At 45.6% G+C, this 18,634-nt stretch overlaps 1 protein-coding gene across 4 annotated transcripts; it reads right to left on the reverse strand.

The window, feature by feature from the left end:
* Positions 1-36: 36 nt before the first annotated feature.
* On the reverse strand, positions 37-16,801 carry CUEDC2 (CUE domain containing 2). 4 transcript variants are annotated; one of them, XM_082223646.1, is made up of 9 exons: positions 16,659-16,801; positions 14,015-14,107; positions 11,662-11,805; positions 9,607-9,665; positions 7,448-7,572; positions 6,969-7,133; positions 4,349-4,410; positions 1,848-1,908; positions 37-527 (listed from the first exon to the last, which is right to left on the reverse strand). In XM_082223646.1, the coding sequence occupies exons 1-9, from the start codon at positions 16,778-16,780 to the stop codon at positions 381-383; spliced, it is 978 nt and encodes a 325-aa protein (XP_082079772.1). In that variant the 5' UTR covers positions 16,781-16,801; the 3' UTR covers positions 37-380. The 4 variants fall into 4 exon arrangements, with proteins under 4 accessions (XP_082079772.1, XP_082079771.1, XP_082079774.1 ...); XM_082223645.1 differs by having other exon boundaries at positions 9,607-9,668; XM_082223648.1 differs by having other exon boundaries at positions 9,607-9,668; positions 16,655-16,769.
* Between the last annotated feature and the right edge of the window lie 1,833 nt (positions 16,802-18,634).

Here is an 18,634-nt window from a genome sequence, read left to right on the forward strand (position 1 = left end):
GCTTTCTAAAAGGAAGCACTTTTTGACTCTGTAGCAGTCATGGAAGCTAGCTTTACTGTGTTAGGCGAACGTGATCATACATTATGCACAAATTTCAAATGACTTGTCATAAAACAACACAAGCAGCACACTAGCGTAGTAAACTCCTGTAAGGAAAAGGACAGAGCAGGAGGAGCAGCAGCAGCTCCTACAGTCACCATAGGCCCTGCTTCTGTATATGGAGAGTTAGTTCTCAAGCATGTAAACACAAACTTCTAATTCTAAATTTCATCCCCCAGATAAATAGGCAGAAGGGTTTCTTCGCTCTTGGCTGGTAGATGGTGAGAAAACGGCTAAAACGAGTACCCAAGCAGAAGGCATGTGATGGACTTGAGTGGCCTTTAGTGGAATTTATATTTCCTGGCTGGCTTGAGACTGATGTACGTTCTCTTCATTTCTTCACTCTCTGCCTTCTTGATATCCTTGTATCGTTCCCCTTTTGTACTTACTACCTGATTGTCAATGTAGCGAATCATCTTCTTGGGAGCCTAAGGGCAAAGAACGAAAACAGAAGCTGAGTTGCTTTCCAATCTGAATGGGCTGTTTCTTTGTGAATTGGTTGGTGGAATAGTTAATTTCTTGCACAAATTACTGCACTAACGCAAGGCTCCTTCCTGGGAGCTCAAGATGACCCATCCACAGTGGAGACTGGCTGCTACATCTTTGTATGACTCACTGGAAGCTGGAAAGACCAGAACACACACGGCCTCTGCTGGGAATTTGGCTGTGGTTGCATTATTTAATGACCTACAAGACAGAGACGCAGCAGAATCTGCTGTTTAAACAAAACGTGTGCTCAGAAGAGTGACATACATAGGTACATGGCCTCTCTTCATGCGGAGTGTCTTCAATTTCGGTGCAGAAAATGTGCTTCAGTTATACTTTGGGGAATACTATACTGCATGTAAAGGACTTGTTCCAAAAGGGCTGCTGTGTTTAGATAGGAATTCATTGCAGAGGGGGGCATCTTCTTTGGGGTCACAGGAACTTAAGATGTAGAGCTATACATCTTGCTGTATTCTAGAAGGGTAGGGACAGTACTTGAGTGATACACTCTGACAAATCACCATAAAAAGAGGATGTAATTGCAGGATGTAATTGGATTCTTTTGCTTGAAGTTATTTGCTTTTATGAACAGTTCTGGAGGACATCTAACTTGTGATCTCACTTAATTGAAGAGACTGAGGGATGTTGGATTATGTGGACTGGGTTCCCCTCCAACTATTTGTTTTTTATAGGGCCCCCTCCCACCCCCCCAAAAAAACCCCCCTGTGATATGAAACCTGGCCTCTTGAGTTCATGGAACTCATGCACGGAACTCATGCAGAGCAAATAGTTTTTTCCTACCATTTATTTGCAAGACCCCTACAAAATGTGCCTGTCCCAGAGATTCCTTTCTAAAGCAATTGTATATCTGGAAAAGCATGGCACTATCTGATTTCAGTGCCCGGATGAATGCTTACTGAAATCTACTATTGCCAAGTCCTGTGTGTACATAAAATAGCCCCGATGACGTTGGCATCTGTTGCAGTTTACTAAAAGTGAACACAAAGGCAGTAAAATGGGGGTAGCAATAGTCTGGTGCTAGAGACATTGAGATGGGGGGTTGATGCAACTTTTTAAGCTATTATCCATCCCCCTAGCTCTAAAGCCATTTGTCTGCTTTTTGCTGGTTCCAGGTTAGATGCCCACAGTTTGTCTGCCCAACCTCAAACCACTGTAAATAACGATACAAAGCAGTGAGGCTGGGTTATAAAAGTTATTTCCCCTATTTCAGCTATTGGCTTGCATACGTTTGTGTTGCTTACCTCTTTGGGGGGTGCTGGCCTGTGTGTTTTCTGATCTTCTTCATTATCTACCATCATGTACCTAAAACACACAAAAAAATGCACAAAGTGCTCTCTAGAGGTGGGTCTTTTAGGAAAGTGCAGAATGCTTTGCCGGTGGAAAGTTTCCCCTTCTTCCTTTGGAGAAAAGTTCCCACCCTGTTGGTTTTAAAGTTTGTAATATAGATGACACCTCGTTTCCCACATGGCAGAGCCATATGTGCGATCCACAGGCAACTTAAATTTAGCAGCCAGTTCTGCCGTGTAGTGCTGATTCCATTGACTCTTCTGTGGTAAGGATGCAGATGAAACAGCATATAGATTTTTAAATAAAAATGCCTCCGCAAAGCTTTGTGACTACCTTTTTGCTGTTGTCTCCCCCACTAGGTCCTGCTGTACAGAAATAAGTACCGTATTTTTTGCCCTGTAAGACTCACTTTTTCCCTCCTAAAAAGTAAGGGGAAATGTGTGTGCGTCTTATGGAGCGAATGCAGGCTGCACAGCTATCCCAGAAGCCAGAACAGCAGGAGGGATTGCTGCTTTCACTGCGCAGCGATCCCTCTTGCTGTTCTGGCTTCTGAGATTCAGAATATTTTTTTTCTTGTTTTCCTCCTCCAAAAACTAGGTGCGTCTTGTGGTCTGGTGCGTCTTATAGAGCGAAAAACACGGTATTTTGATCATCTAAGGTCAAATGTTGAGAGAGATGTATTCCTCTTCTTGATAGTACAGCTGGACCTGTTTTCTCCTCTCACATTGTTCAGTTTTCTTTCCAGCCACAGAAATTCAATATATCGAAAATACAGTGCGGCTTGCACTATAAAGAGAGCCAACAGGGAATTGGGAACACACCCAACTCCTTTCTCTTGACCGAGGCCCGTTTAATACAGTCCAGGATGCTTAGAACAGTGATTTTGTTTGAAATCCATTGGTTAATTTACCTATTTAATCAGCCTGGATAGCTCATCTGGTTAGAGTGTGGTGCTGATAATGCCAAGGCTGCAGGTTCCATCCCCGTATGGGACAGCTGCCTATTCTTGCATTGCAGCAGTGGCGCCCACCCTGTGGAATGCCCTCCCACCAGATGTCAAGGAAATAAACAGCTGTCTGACTTTTAGAAGACATCTGAAGGCAGCCCTGTTTAAGAAAGTTTTTAATGTTTGATTTCTTATTGTGTTTTTAATATCCTGTTGGAAGCCGCTGAGTGTGGCTGGGGAGGCCCGGCCAGATGGGTGGGGTATGAGTAATTAATTATTATTATTATTACTACTACTACTAGGGGGGAAAGGGTTTGGACTAGATCATGGGTTGGCAACCTAAGGCCCGGGGGCCGGATGCGGCCCAATCGCCTTCTCAATCCAGCCCGCGGATGGTCCAGGAATCAGCGTGTTTTTACATGAGTAGAATGTGTGCTTTTATTTAAAATGCATCTCTGGGTTATTTGTGGGGCATAGGAATTCGTTCATTCCCCCCACCCCCAAATATAGTCCACCCCCCCTAGGTCTGAGGGACAGTGGACAGGCCCCCTGCTGAAAAAGTTTGCTGACCCCTGGACTAGATGATCGTCAGGGTCCCTTCCAACTATACAGTTCTATGAAATATAATGTTTGGCACTGATGTTCATTTTTGGTGTCCCGAGCTCATATCGAAAAAGCCAGAAATTGTCAGAGTTGCCTTGCGCTTTAGGGTTGCACCTAGCAGTCATATTTAGTAGCGTGAGACTTGGCATCTGTGCCCCCTGCTGAACGACATTAAACTGCAGTAGAATAATGTACACTAATAATACTAGCACTTATGCTGTGTGTATAGGGACGTGGGTAGCACTGTGGATTAAACCACAGAGCCTAGGACTTGCCGATCAGAAGGTTGGCGGTTCGAATCCCCGTGAGGGGGTGAGCTCCCGTTGCTCGGTCCCTGCTCCTGCCAACCTAGCAGTTTGAAAGCACGTCAAAGTGTAAGTAGATAAATAGGTACCACTCTGTCGGGAAGGCAAATGATGTTTCTGTGCGCTGCTCTGGTTCGCCAGAAGCGGCTTCGTCATGCTGGCCACATGACCTGGAAGCTGTACGCCGGCTCCCTCGGCCAATAAAGCGAGATGAGCGCCGCAACCCCAGAGTCGGCCACGACTGGACCTAATGGTCAGGGGTCCCTTTACCTTTACCTATATTTAAATCAGTATTTGCATTTGACACATCACCATCCATGCCTGGGGTACTGCATTCACCTGGGGATAATTCACTATTGCTACTGTTTTACGGATGGGAAGCTGAGCATTCAGGGAACAGGCCTGGAATATCTCTTATGGGGCAGACCCCATATATAATCCCTTGCTGGTGGCTACAGCCTTGGCAACGCTGACTGCAAGGAAGCTCTTTCCCAATTACAGGTGACACACACATATTTCTAGAGCTGAACTGAAAGCCAAAATCAAGCCTGACCACTTTGAACCACACTTCCTGAATTGATTTTTGTGGCTTGTTACTTACTTCTCCAAGATAAATTGCTTTAATTCGCCTTGCTTGGGTGTCTTCTGGGATCTTGAAGCTTCCTGAAAGGAAAAAGCAGGACAGGAAACGCAAAAGCAGAAATATGAGAAGGTGAGACTTGCATTCAGCTGTTGCCTGGGGAGTATTAACACAGCTTAGACTTGGAGAATACTGGATATTTGTGAGCATCGTGAACCCAGCAACCAATTTCCATAACTGCTATTATGCAGGGAAAGCTGGAAGGTGCCTTGTCAAAAAGAAAAGAGTGATCTAAAGTTTTTGAGGTCCATCAGAGAACTATCCATCCCCCGCACCAGGTTCTAAAACACCGTATTTTTCGCCCTATAGGACGCACTTTTCCCCCTCCAAAAATGAAGGGGAAATGTGTGTGCATCCTATGGGGCAAATGCAAGCTTTCGCTGAAGCCTGGAGAGTCTCGCTCTCCAGGCTTCAAGAAGCTCTCTGCAAGCCTTGGGAGCCCGACGCGACTTCCCGCCGGGCTCCCATGGCTTGCGGACAGCAGCCTGCAGCCCGAAACCCGGGGAGTGCAGCGGGGCGCACCCCGGGCTTCGGGCAGCTCTCCGCAAGCTTTGGGAGCCTGGTGGGACTTCCCACCGGGCTCCCAAGGCTTGCAGATAGGAGCCTGTTCTGGGGCCTCGCGCCTGGGGGAAAAATATTTTCCCCCTTTATTTCTCCCCCCCCAAAAAAAACCCCCCTAGGTGTGCCCTGTGGGCCGGTGCACCTTATAGGGCGAAAAATATGGTAAATGTATTACATGCATGGCTGTTTAAAGCTTGATTATAACACAGAGGTAGGAAAAGGACATGGTATATTGTAGGCGTGGGAAGGCTAAGATCAACCTGAAGGAATAGGAAATGCTGGAAGGGCTCCAACTGCACACACCGACAGATCTTGAACTAATCAAACCTTTAACATTTTAAAGCAGAGCTGGGACACCTTTGTTTCATAGGCTGAGTGTGGCCCCCCAGATGTCACTCTCAGGCCCTTGGGACCATCCCTAGGCCATACCCCTCTACAGTCTTGCTCCGTGCTGTTCTTGTGTGATGTTTGCATGGCTGCAACACAGCCTTTGAAATGTGATAAGACATTGTTTGCCCGGATGGATATACGCACATGCATAGCAACCTCTGACTTTCCTGGCTCTGGCTTGCAGCATACAGTGGTGCCTCGCAAGACGAAATTAATCCATTCCGCGAGTCTCTTCGTCTAGCGGTTTTTTCGTCTTGCGAAGCAACCCTATTAGTGGCTTAGCGGCTATTAAAGGCTTAGCGGCTATTAAAGGCTTAGCGGATTAGCGGCTAAAAGGCTATTAGCGGCTTAGAAAAAGGGGGGGGGAGCGAAAAAAAATCGGAACACTCGCAAGACGTTTTCGTCTTGCAAAGCAAGCCCATAGGGAAAATCGTCTTGCGAAGCAGCTCAAAAACGGAAAACCCTTTCGTCTAGCGGGTTTTCCGTCTTGCGAGGCATTCGTCTTGCGGGGCACCACTGTAGACTGGCACCTGTCACTCTGCTTGCTGTGGCCTTGCTGTGCAACCTCTGGAAGGGGGAATGCAGCTTGAGAGCTGAAAAGGGTTCCCCACTCTTATTTTAAAGGTTTTATGGAGGAAACCTGTGTTCACCAATGATAAAGAAAGCGGAATCACGCACAGCTTCTGTACCGAAACGTAGACTTTCTAACAGGCTGCCATTTGAATTTTGATTCCCAGCACAGGTGGAATACTTGGCAGTTCGGTCCAGAAACTCCTCTTTCACCTGGCTGAAAATGACCTGGTTTCTTCCAGTCTGCTTCCTGCCATGGCACAGCTATGGGACAATACCCGATTCTCTCCCACTTGGGACTACAGTGGTACCTCGGGTTACGTATGCTTCAGGTTACAGACGTTTCAGGTTACAGACTCCGCTAACCCAGAAATAGTACCTCAGGTTAAGAACTTTGCTTCAGGATGAGAACAGAAATCGTGCTCTGCCGGCGCGGCGGCAGCAGGAGGCCCCATTAGCTAAAGTGGTGCTTCAGGTTAAGAACAGTTTCAGGTTAAGAACGGACCTCCAGAACGAATTAAGTACTTAACCCTAGGTACCACTGTACTGCAATGTGCTCTACGTGGGGCTAAAGGGTGACTCGGAAACTACAACTAATGCAGAACACAGCACGTAACTGGTGATGGAGTGGCCACTGGGACCATATAACACCAGTCCTGAAAGACCTACAGTACTGGAGCTGACCTTTAAAGCCCTAAATGGCCTTGGCCCAGTATACCTGAAAGAGTGTCTCCACCCCCATCGTTCAGCCCAGACACTGAGGTCCAGCTCTGAGGGCCTTGTGGCAGTTCCCTCATTGTGAGAACTAGGTTACAGCAGGGAACCAGGCAGAAGGCCTTCTCGGTAGTGGCATCTGCCTTGTGGAACACCCTCCCATCAGATGTCAAGGAGATGAGTAAGTACATAAGCTTTAGAAGACATCTGAAGGCAGCGCTATATAGGGAAGACTTTTGATGTGTAATGTTTTATTTTGCTTTTATATGTGTTGGAAGCTGCCCAGAGTGGCTGAGGCAACCCAGTCAGATGGGTGGGGCATGAATAATAAAATTATTATTATTACCTGTATGGTTGTACCCAGGGTGTTGAGTTGCACCTTCTCCTCTAGGATGAGCTGTGCTGCCTCCTCCAGGTTCCCCAAGGCCATGCCTAGAGCCTTTTGGGCTTGCCTCACCGTGCAGGATGGAAACATCTCCAGAATCACTTCCACTGGATCACCATGTGTTTCCTGGTCAAGCCAAGGAAGAAACAGAATGAATCGTAGAGTTGTAAGGAACAACGAGGGTCATCTTTTCCAAGCCCCTGCAATGCAGGAATCTTTTGCCCAACCTGGGGCTTGAACCCACAATCCAGAGATGTTCTAGCAGTGGAGCAAACACACATTTATTGCAACTCCGCTCCGCAAAGCAAACCCTCTCTAGGTTTTTAGGGATGTAATCAGCTGCGATGGCATGGCGGACAGGAAAAAAAGAATTTCACAAGGAAATCCACCAACCAGAGTTAGCTGAAGAGGCCACTAAAGTTGAACCTCCCAGTCCATACCTCTGCCGGGGCTCCCTCGACCGGGGAACACGACAGCCTGTTGTCCTCAGACACACTTGCTCCCTCTTCACGAACATGGGCCGTTGCTTCAGATTTTGCATGGCTCCTGCTCTGCATGGTGTATTCTGGAAGATGCACAACACCTTTAGACACAAAAGACCCTAGCAGACCCCTCTACCTGCCACTCAAAGAGAACAAGACAATTTGGACCACTTTATTATTTATTTTTATTAAATTTTCTGTTTTACCACACAGTGGTACCTCAGGTTACAGACGCTTCAGGTTACAGACTCCGCTAACCCAGAAATAATACCTCGGGTTAAGAACTTTGCTTCAGGATGAGAACAGAAATGGCACAGCAGCAGCGGGAGGCCCCATTAGCTAAAGTGGTGCTTCAGGTTAAGAACAGTTTCAGGTTAAGAACGGACCTCCGGAACAAATTAAGTACATAACCAGAGGTACCACTGTATAAAATATCCATTTAAACCACCTTAAAATATCAGTGACTTCCTGTCTTCTTTTTCCATGGTTCATTTTGCATAACATAAATCACTGCATATTTTATATCAACTAAACCATTCAGTATTCCATTATTGCATCCATCAAAACTTATTTACACTGTTTATCTTAATGCTACCAACATTTTCAAACGTACACAATACCCCTCCCCATATATTCAATATATGTTTTCCTATCTTCTTTTAAAGTATGTTCCTCTTGTTCTCTTATTCTATAAGTTAGATCCACAAGCTATGCATATTCTATCAGTTTCAGTTGCCATTCTTCTTTGGTTGGGACCTTGCTCGTAGTGGCATACATAAATAACTTTTTTGACACCTGGGAATTATCCCCAACAGAAAGGACTCGGGTTTTTTTTTGGAAAAGTGCTTTTAAACATCTTTTTCAATTCATTATAAATGATTTCCCAGTAGTCTTTTGCAGGTCCACCACATAAGAAAGAACATACCCTTTACCTCATTGCATCTCCAGCACTTATCTGCTTCAGTCTTATACATCTTAGCATGCCATGTGAAACACTGCCTGGGCAGTTTTGTATTTATACTAGACACACTGTGTTTATAGCATAGCATATCTAAATGATGTCAAAATGGACCGTGGACCTCTCACATTCTAAAGCTGCACATATGGGCGAGGTATACTTGCTTAAATGAGAAGTTGGCGGCACAGAACTCTACACAAGTGTTTTCATATATCCAGTGTCATGTTTCACCGTGAAGACACTGGCTTGTCTCTTCTGGCACTATTACAGTGGTACCTCGGGTTAAGATCTTAATACGTTCTGGAGGTCCGTTCTTAACCTGAAACTGTTCTTAAAGCTAGTTCAACTCTTGACATCTCCAGTTACCATCATTTGTAAGTTTGATTTATTACCTGCCCCCCACCCTAAGCGCCATATATTAAATACAACTTTAATATAGTAATCAAGTACAGTGGTGCCCCGCAAGACGAATGCCTCGCAAGACGGAAAACTCGCTAGACGAAAGAGTTTTCCGTTTTGGAGTTGCTTCGCAAAACGAATTTCCTATGGGCTTGCTTCGCAAGACGACAATGTCTTGCGAGTTCCTGCTGGTTTTTTTTCCTTCCCCCCCTTTTTCTAAGCCGCTAAGCCGCTTATCAGCTGATCCGATCAGCAGATAAGCCGCTAAAAGCCGCTAAAAGCCGCTAATAGCGCTAATCCTCTAATCCTTCAATGGGCTTGCTTCGCAAGACGAAAAAACCGCTAGACGAAGAGAATCACAGAACGGATTCTTTTCGTCTTGCGAGGCACCACTGTATTAAAAGGTCAAGCTAAATATTATTAATTATTATTATCATTCACTGAATTGGTTGGTTGCTTTCTCTTGCCCAAGGCAACTCAAAGCGACTCACAACCCAAAAAAGATTCAAAATGGGTGGCAAAATGCCAACTGTGCTGGGGTTTTTTTGTATTCCTCTAGGGCCAGGGCCTGGTGTCTTCCCACCCACCCAAAATCACTTTATGCTAAGAAATTATGTGTGGTATCCAAGACCCTGATGTATCTTAATTCTACCTCCTCTTATTCAGTGTGCTACAAGCCTTGTATTCCAGTTAGCCTCTTGGACAACACCTTTAGCCAGACAACACTGCCTGTCACCCGGGTGCTCATCACATGACTTACGTTTACTGCGGGCTTCATGGAGCCTTTCTGAGAGAGAAACCATCATTTCACAAACGTTGCTACTGCAAGAAAAGGACAGCGCGTTATTGGCAGAGACCAGATTGAGGAGAAACTGGGAAATTTCCTCTCCCACCGAAGTCTCCTGTTTAGTGGTGTGGCGTTTGCCCTCCTAGGTGTGTGACATCATACTGGGTTCATAAGAAAAGGGTTAACTAATTGTAAAATGACTAACCTATAGGAACCCAAGGAGTTAGAGTTGTTAAGAAGTCAGTCTGGAGTTAGAGAAGAGAGAGGGAGGATAGGTATGTGGGTTGGGCTAGTCTGATGTGAGAGAATCTGTTAAGAGGAGTCAGTCAAACAGTTGAGATAATCAGTCAGAAGGTAATAGGAAGGTATAGGCTGGTAAATAACAACAACAATTTATTTATACCCCACCCTCCCCAGCCAAGACCGGGCTCAGGGCGGCTAACAACCAGTAATAAAAACAAGTTGATTAAAATACAATTTAAAAGATTAAGATACAACATTAAAACATTAGGATGCAGCCTCTTCACAGGAGGAGAAAGGAAAAAGAAAGAGGGGGAGGGAATCAAAGTGATTCTAAGCCAAAGGTCAGGTGGAACAACTCTGTCTTACAGGCCCTGTGGAAAGAAATCAGATCCTGCAGGGCCCTGGTCTCAAGAGACAGAGTGTTCCACCAGGCCGGGGCCAGTGTGGAAAAGGCCCTGGTTCAGGTTGAGGCTAATCTAACTTCCTTAGGGCCCGGGACCTCTAGGGTGTTGCTATTCATGGACCTTAAGGTCCTCCGTGGGGCATACCGGGAGAGGCAGTCCCGTAGGTATGAGGGTCCTAGGCCGTGAAGGGAAACAATAAACCTGTTAATGCTTATAAATAAACTTGTTTATTTGGTTTAATGTTAACAACTGTCTGGACTCCGTGTGTACCCGAGAGTAACGGGTTGGTGGCAGCGGGGAAGCGAGCACAGTGGTGGCACAGGGATCAATAGACTGTCAAATGTCCAGGGACCCTGTGTGATCGCCACAAGCGGAGACACAGGTAAGGAGAGCAAACGCCAAGGAGACTCTATTCATCGCCAAACATTCCAAAATGGCAAAGGAATGCAGACCAATATAATTTGCAGCCACATGATCATTCTGAATAACATCAGTCAAAATGCTTTGTTCAGAGCCCAATGTTTGAAATCTGCAGGACTGAAGTAGTGATGGGAAAACCTAGAAGGGCTATACGATGATGATTGGATTACATGAGACCTCCTATTAAGACATGAGTTCATAAGGCATGGAAGTTCAGTAATTCCTGATGGAAAGAAGACAAACTCCCTACCAGAGAGGAATAAACTGATGCAAGCTAAACTGATGAACTACGCTAAAATGGCAAAGCTGACGGGAAAACTCAGGAACCAAGAGGACAAAAACTTTTAAAAAATGGGGGAAAATTATAACTTATTTAGGAGACCACTGCAAGAAGATGGAAACATTAGCAGGATTTGAAACCAACTTGTTTGTAACAAATACCATGGATAATATGGATTGATTTAAAATCTAGAATATGGAATAATATGCAGTTGTAAATGTTGACAAGAGGACCTATGGAGGGGATGGGGAGGAAGTCTTGAGATTCAGAGTAATCTCTATATATGGATATGCATTTGGATGTTATAAATTTGTATCTGTAAAATCAAATAAAAATGATTTTTTTAAAAAAGGAAGTTCAGTAACCCCCCCCCCCGAAAGTTAGAACACAAGTTCAGAAACTTGAAGGCAGCAGACCTTTGTAGGGATGACCTGCCTATTATCTAATTTGTCTCCAAATTAACCAGGGGCAAAGTTGGAAACAAAAGATTGACACTTGCTGGAAAAATAATAAGCCGAAATTCTCCACCACTGAAATCTAGCAAATACGAGCAGAAGGAGATCCAATTGTTGACAACAGCAGAGCAAGACTCTGACAGGTATGGCCTAGGCAGCACATATCAGAAGAGCTCACTCACTGAGCTCAGGTGTGATCACATCTTTTAAAAGCAGTAACATTTACCTGTTGATTTCCGCAAAGCCAGGGACGTACGCTCCCATCATTTCCATAAAGGTGTCCATGTCAAAATTCTCTTCAAACGACTCGTGGGACCCAAGCCCTTCCAGGACGCTTGCCATGTAGGAGAAAACAATGTCATCCAGACCACTGGCGGTGGGGAAAGGAAAGGAAAGCAAAAAGATTATAGAAACCCGACAAGTTCCATTTGCTTATCACACCCTGTTGGATAAAAGCCACCTGATTCCTTAAGATGAACTGCAGTTAATGTTTCATTTAGATTTCTTCCCCAATCAGCTTTATAAAACATGTTTATGTTAAAAAGCCATGAACGGAACAATAAAAAATATACACGCTCCTTTTTGCTATGTTGTTGCAGCGACCCAAACATTTTGAATCCTGTGAACAATGTGCTTTGTTAAGTCACTATTCAATAAGCACTGTGCAGTTTTCTTTCCACTCTAGTCAGATTGGCCAAATGTGAGGGATGATGGGAGCTGAATTGCAACAATATCTGGAGGGCTACAGATCTCCCAGCCCTGCTCTAAATTCTTCACCATCGGCCAGGTATCTCCAGAGAGGACCGAGAACGAAACCTGCCTGAGTCAGTGTAGACCAAGGTTTCCCAAAGTTGGGTCTCCAGCTGTTTTTGGACCACAACTCCCATCACCCCTAGCTAGCTGAACCAGTGGTCAGGGATGATGGGATTTGGAGTCCAAAAACAGCTGGAAACCCAAGTCTGTAAAATCCTGGCATAGACAATACTGAGCAAGATTGACTAATGCTATGAGGCAGCCTATTAAGTCCCTATGGAAAAGCTTTTGCTGCAGCCAGGAACGTATTTTTTTATTTTTTAAGAAAACCTTTGATTCAAAGGCAAAGCCAGAAATTAAAACTGGAAATCCATCTTCAACAATCTCTTCAGCCTCTAGAATAATTCAACATTTGCTGCCTGCTCCCCTGCCCCAAGAATGAAACTTTTAAAAATAACTATTTAAAATATCCACATCAATGATTATTTACAGTTCGGAGAAATGGAAGCTGAGGGATACTATTTCCACATGAAGGTTGGCTCAGAAATGTACAGTTACGCCGTTTATGTAAAATACTGGGTTTGCCATAATTTGTGTGTCTATAAAATTAGGACTTTTCATTTTTTAAAGGAAAGAGTCTGACCTTTCCTGAAGTCCAGAGTGCCAGGTAAGCTATAGACAGAAGGAAAGCTTACTGGTGAAGAATAGAGAGGGGAGCAGATAATTATTTTGACACTTAAACTTCTCCCACGAGACGTTTAACAATTATGCAATTATTTTTCTACTGTAGTCAATCATAGCAATTAACAAATTATTAATTAAATGTTACATTCACCATTAATGACGATATCATCTGACATCTATGAGTACAACTAAATAAAGACTGAAGTAAGGTAGTAAGGTAAAGGTAAAGGGACCCTTGACCATTAGGTCCAGTCGTGACTGACTCTGGGGTTGCGACGCTCATCTTGCTTTATTGGCCGAGGGAGCTGGCGTGCAGCTTCCGGGTCATGTGGCCAGTATGACTAAGCCACTTCTGGCAAACCAGAGCAGCGCACGAAAACACCGTTTACTTTCCTGCCAGAGCGGTACCTATTTATCTACTTGCACTTTGAGGTGCTTTTGAACTGCTAGGTTGGCAGGAGCAGGGACCGAGCAATGGAAGCTCACCTCCTTGCGGGGATTCGAACCGCCAACCTTCTGATCGGCAAATCCTAGGCTCTGTGGTTTAACCCACAGCTCCACCGTGTCCCTTTACCTATGGAAGTAGGAGGATCAATAAGCCATGATGACATTCTAATACTGTGAATAAGACCCTCTTTGAAAAGCATCAGAGAAAAGGGGGAAAGGAAAGGAGAAAAGGAGGTTGCACCCATAAATTAATTTGTTTACACATCCAGCTTACTCAGCCATAACAACTTGTTAAAATTATATACTCCATCACTCTAATTTTCTACAAAAACAAAACATATCGAATCCCCACAGTGCTACAGCAAGCCAATTTTGGCTTTGCTCCAGTACAGTAACTAAAAATACTCATTACGTAAGGTTTGTGGTTTCAGAAGAAGGAAATGCTACAGTTGGACAACAGGCACCGTGAAGGCCGCGCCATGGAGTTTCAGTTTAGGAACTTGGCTTCTGTAAACTGGATTTGGAACTGAAATATCACCATAGAGGTCCCAGAGACACAAAGGCTAGTAGATGCCAGCCCACTCTGGAACGCAGTTGCGACACACCGCTAATGAAAATCCACACAGTGATTTCGCGTGGAAAACATGACACGCTTCTGTATGGCTGTCCTAGACCCAAAGTGAGATAAAACGTACCTCAAGTCAGCACCCGGGATATGATTCTGGATGAAGACTGACAAACTATCTTGGATTATTCTCTCCGGCTGCATTTCCTTTGAGGAGTGGGTGCTGGGGAAGAGAAAACACACACACACATACACATAAAATTCCAACACAAGCTCCAATGCATAATGCTGAATTTGCAGGCCAAAATACGAGACGTGCTCCCTCTGCCAGATCAAGGCACCACTCAGATGATTTTGTACTGTACAAAATCTGAAATGTGTCAAGAAAAATCACAGGCCCAGCAGTTCTTCCCTGGGGAAGCTACTGATTTTGAGCCACGGCCTCAGGTGAAGGAGAAGTGGAATATTCCAGCCAACAACTCAGCTTAGAGCCAAATTCTGCACGATCAATGCACGTGTGCATTTAGCATACCAGGTGGGTTTTCTCTCTTAAGCCACCAGGAGTCATGATCAGGATCATGCCCCACTGCATGCAATAATAATAATAATTTATTATTTTCTACCCTGCCCATCTGGCTGGGTTTCCCCAGCCACTCCGGGCAGTTCCCAGCAGAATATTAAAAACATGATAAAACATCAAACATTAAAAACTTCCCTAAACAGGGCTGCTTTCCGATGTCTTCTAAAAGTCAGATAGTTGTTTATTTCCTTGACATATGATGGGAGGGCGTTCCACAGGGCGGGTGCCACCACCGAGAAGGCCCTCTGCCTGGTTCCTTGTAACCTTACTTCTCGCAGTGAGGGAACCGCCAGAAGGCCCTCGGAGCTGGACCTCAATGTCTGGGCTGAACGATGGGGGTGGAGACGCTTCTTCAGGTATACATGTGTGTCTAGGAATACAATTGTTTCCCAGTCTCCTGTTGAAAAGCACTCCCCTCACCCCCACTACGGACACCAAGAGTACTTGGTGTGTGATTTTCATTAGGTAAACGTTACATAAACCCCCTCCGCCCTGGAGTCTCCGTCCCACCTGCAATTTATTTAGCTGTGGGCGGGCTTTATAAACAATGCTGGGTAGAATGAAAGAGGGTCTGAAGTCCACAGCTCACCACTGCAACCTATAGATGAAAATGTTTTAGGGACAAAACTGCGAAGTAAAAATAGCACATTCAAGCATTTGTTTTTGCTGGGCTCGTATCGGGATGATGTGATTAGAGCTGTCAAAGGCTCCATACGTAATCATTTGCGTTCCAGATGTTCCGGAATAACAACAACAATGATCTGTCTTGGCACACGACGGCAAGTATATCCAATGGAAAGGAAGGAGTACCGGGGGAGTAAGCGCATTGATACGAATGAATGGCGTTTAACTAAAACCAGGGGTACATATGTGCAAGTACCACAATGGTAAGAAGGATTTTGTGTCCTGCGTTGTAAAGAGTGCCATAGAATACTTTCCCTAGCATGGCAGTGAAGTCATGGGGCGGGGGGTGGGTGGAGAGAAAGGTTGCCACGGCGAGACTCTTTACGGGGTCTTCGCTGTGAGATCACATTCACCCGGTGCTATACCAGCTGCACTGGCTCCCGGTGGAGTACAGGATCAGGTTTAAGGTGCTGGTTTTAACCTTTAAAGCCCTATACGGCCTAGGACCCTCGTACCTACGGGACCGCCTCTCCTGGTATGCCCCACAGAGGAACTTACAGTCTTCAAACAAAAACATCCTGAAGGTCCCAGGCCACAGAGAGGTTAGGCTGGCCTCAACTAGAGCCAGGGCTTTTTCAGCTGCGGCTCCAATCTGGTGGAACGCTCTGTCACAAGAGACTAGGGCCCTGTGGGATTTGACATCTTTCCGCAGGGCTTGCAAGACAGAGCTGTTCCACCAGGCCTTTGGTCAGGGTGCATCCTGACTCCATCCTTTGACAATCTTTACAGAACTTAAGCTTAATGGTTGCCATCAATTGGATTTTAATTAATTTTTATAATGAAATGTTTTTAGAATGTTGCACTATTTTATTGTTGTTAGCCACCCTGAGCCCGGCTTCAGCTGGGGAGGGCGGGATATAAATAACATTTATTTATTATTATTATTCTCACCAACTCGGTTTCTGCATGTCAGGCTGCCGTGAAAAGGAACTAAAAAAGGACCAATTTACAAATGTGAAGGACAGCAGGACCATAAAGAAGCTGGATATTTCTGCAGTCTGTTGCAAAAGCACACACACAATTAATTATCATAATATTAGTAACTGCCAAATAGATGTGTGTGTTTTTGTAATAATTTGGAAAGGGTGTCTGAGCATCCTTCGCCCAGGCGGGATGGGGGAGGCCACCATTAGGGTGCCATCATTAGGCCAAGTAGGGCACAGTTTTAGGCAAACTAGTTTTCTTTCGCGCTTGAAAAAGGCAATTTAAGATCGAGGCGCTGCTTTTTCTTGCCATTTAAAATAAACTTTGCAGCTTCAAGTTTTTATTCCGCCCCCCCCCCCTTTAAGGCTTTTGAAAATCGAAGTTAGCAGGGGAGGGGGGCGTTTGGGGTGGGTGCGCGCGCAAGTATTTAGCTTCGCCTAGGGCGCAAAACAGCCCCGGCACCGACGCTGCCGCGAGAGCAGCAGGGGACTCCGCCGGAGGGTGAATGCACTCTGCACATGCTCAGGAGGCGGCGCAAAACGACGACGACAAGCAGCTAAAGCAAAGGGCTTCTGCAAACACTCACTAGGGGCGTGCCAGACTGTAGGACTGTCTGTCTGTCTGTCCGCCGGGATACCTGCGCGCCTCCTCCGCCCGCTCCCGCGTAGAGATGTTGAAAGAATCACGTGGTTCCGAATCCTCCTTCATCCCAAAGCGGGAGGAGGAGGAGGAGGAGGATGTGGTCCAGATTAGCATCACTGCGCATAGACTTAGAAATGTAGACTGATCACTCGCATCCGAATAGGAGACTTCCTGGTAAGCTTTGGAAGACTCACTCGCTCCTTCTTCTGTCAGAGCCAATGTGCGCCTTCCTATAGCTATAGTAAATATTGCGAGTTCAAATTGGATGGGCACATCATGTGAATAAATCAATGCAAAATACACCATGAGAAAGGAGAAGGAACTCAGCAAAGAACCATTAGAAGAGCTGAACATAGCAGACCAAGTAAAAGAGGCAGAAATCTTTCACCCCGCCGCAAAAAAAGTTTTGCTCGTTTCTGCTGCTCAGCCGTGCACCGAGTGGCCATTCAGTACCTTGTGGAGAATAAAGACCTGGCAAAGGTCGTCAATGACAGAGGAGCATTGCTTCAGTGGGTGTGCTTACTACGTGTGCAGAAAAACCACACTGGGCAAACAGGAGGAATTTTAGGTTTTCAGCAAATCAAAGAAAACGTGTTTTAGTTTAGATTTGTAAAATATAATTTTGCAAAATATACTCGCTAGCTGCAGAGCCTCCAAGTGTCCCTATTTTCGAGGATCAGTCACAGATTCACAGAAGTCATCCCAGTTTCTCATTTGATCCCAGAATGTCCCTATTTCCATCCCTATTTTCCCTGGAGAAAAGTTGGAAGGTGTGGAGTTATGCAACACCTGAGCCAAAGAGATAAGTAACTATGCAGAGAAGCTGCTGAATTGCAACTCATTACCAAACTTAAAACCATGGAGAGACCAGGTCTGAACAAAGACATTGGATTCTTATCCCATTATACATGACTAAGCCATTTCTCACCTTCTCACCCCTTGCCTTTTCCTGTAAGACCTATTACAGTCGTTAAGAGTCGTCAACAGGCTCATCTCAGCTATCTGCCAATCTCCCATTCCCACCACCCTTCTGAGAAATACCCCTTCCCACCTTCTCACTATATAGAAGGATCTGGCAACTTCTTTTTCAGTGTATCTGAAGAAGTGTGCATGCACATGAAAGCTCATACCAAGAACTAACTTAGTTGGTCTTTAAGGTGCTACTGGAAGGAATTTTTTTATTTTGACTATGGCAGACCAACACGGCTACCTATCTGTATATGCAACCTTTAGAAGACATCTAAAGGATGGCGGCTAACAGGTTGAGGTTGAACCTTGACAAGACACAAGTAATGTTTTGGGGGGACAGGGGGCAGGTGGGTGTGGGGGACTATTGAATGGGGCAACTGTACCCTTGAAGGAGCAGGTGTGCAGCCTGGGAGTCATTTTGGACTGGCAACTGTCCATGGAGGCGCAGGTTAATTCTGCATCCAGGGCAGCTGTCCACCAGCACCATCTGGTACGCAGGCTGAGACCCTACCTGCCCACAGACTGTCTCGCCAGAGTGGTGCATGCTCTAGTTATCTCCCACTTGGACTACTGCAATGTGCTCTACATGGGGCTACCCTTGAAGGTGACCCGGAAACTACAACTAATCCAGAATGCAGCAGCCAGACTGGTGACTGGGAGTGGCCACCAAGACCATATAACACTGGACCTGAAAGACCTGCATTGGGTCCCAGTACCTTTCCGAGCACAATTTAAACTATTCGTGCTGACCTTTAAAGCCCTAAGCGGCCTCGGTCCAGTATACCTGAAGGAGCGTCTCCACCCCCATCGTTCAGCCCAGACACTGAGGTCCAGCTCCGAGGGCCTCCGAGGTTTCCTCCTTGTGAGAGGTGAGGTTAAAGCAGGGAACCAGGCAGAGGGCCTTCTCGGTAGTGGCACCCGCCTTGTGGAACACCCTCCCATCAGATGTCA

This window comes from Podarcis vaucheri, assembly GCF_965113315.1.
Source record: "Podarcis vaucheri genome assembly, chromosome: 5".
NCBI classification, from domain to species: domain Eukaryota; kingdom Metazoa; phylum Chordata; class Lepidosauria; order Squamata; family Lacertidae; genus Podarcis; species Podarcis vaucheri.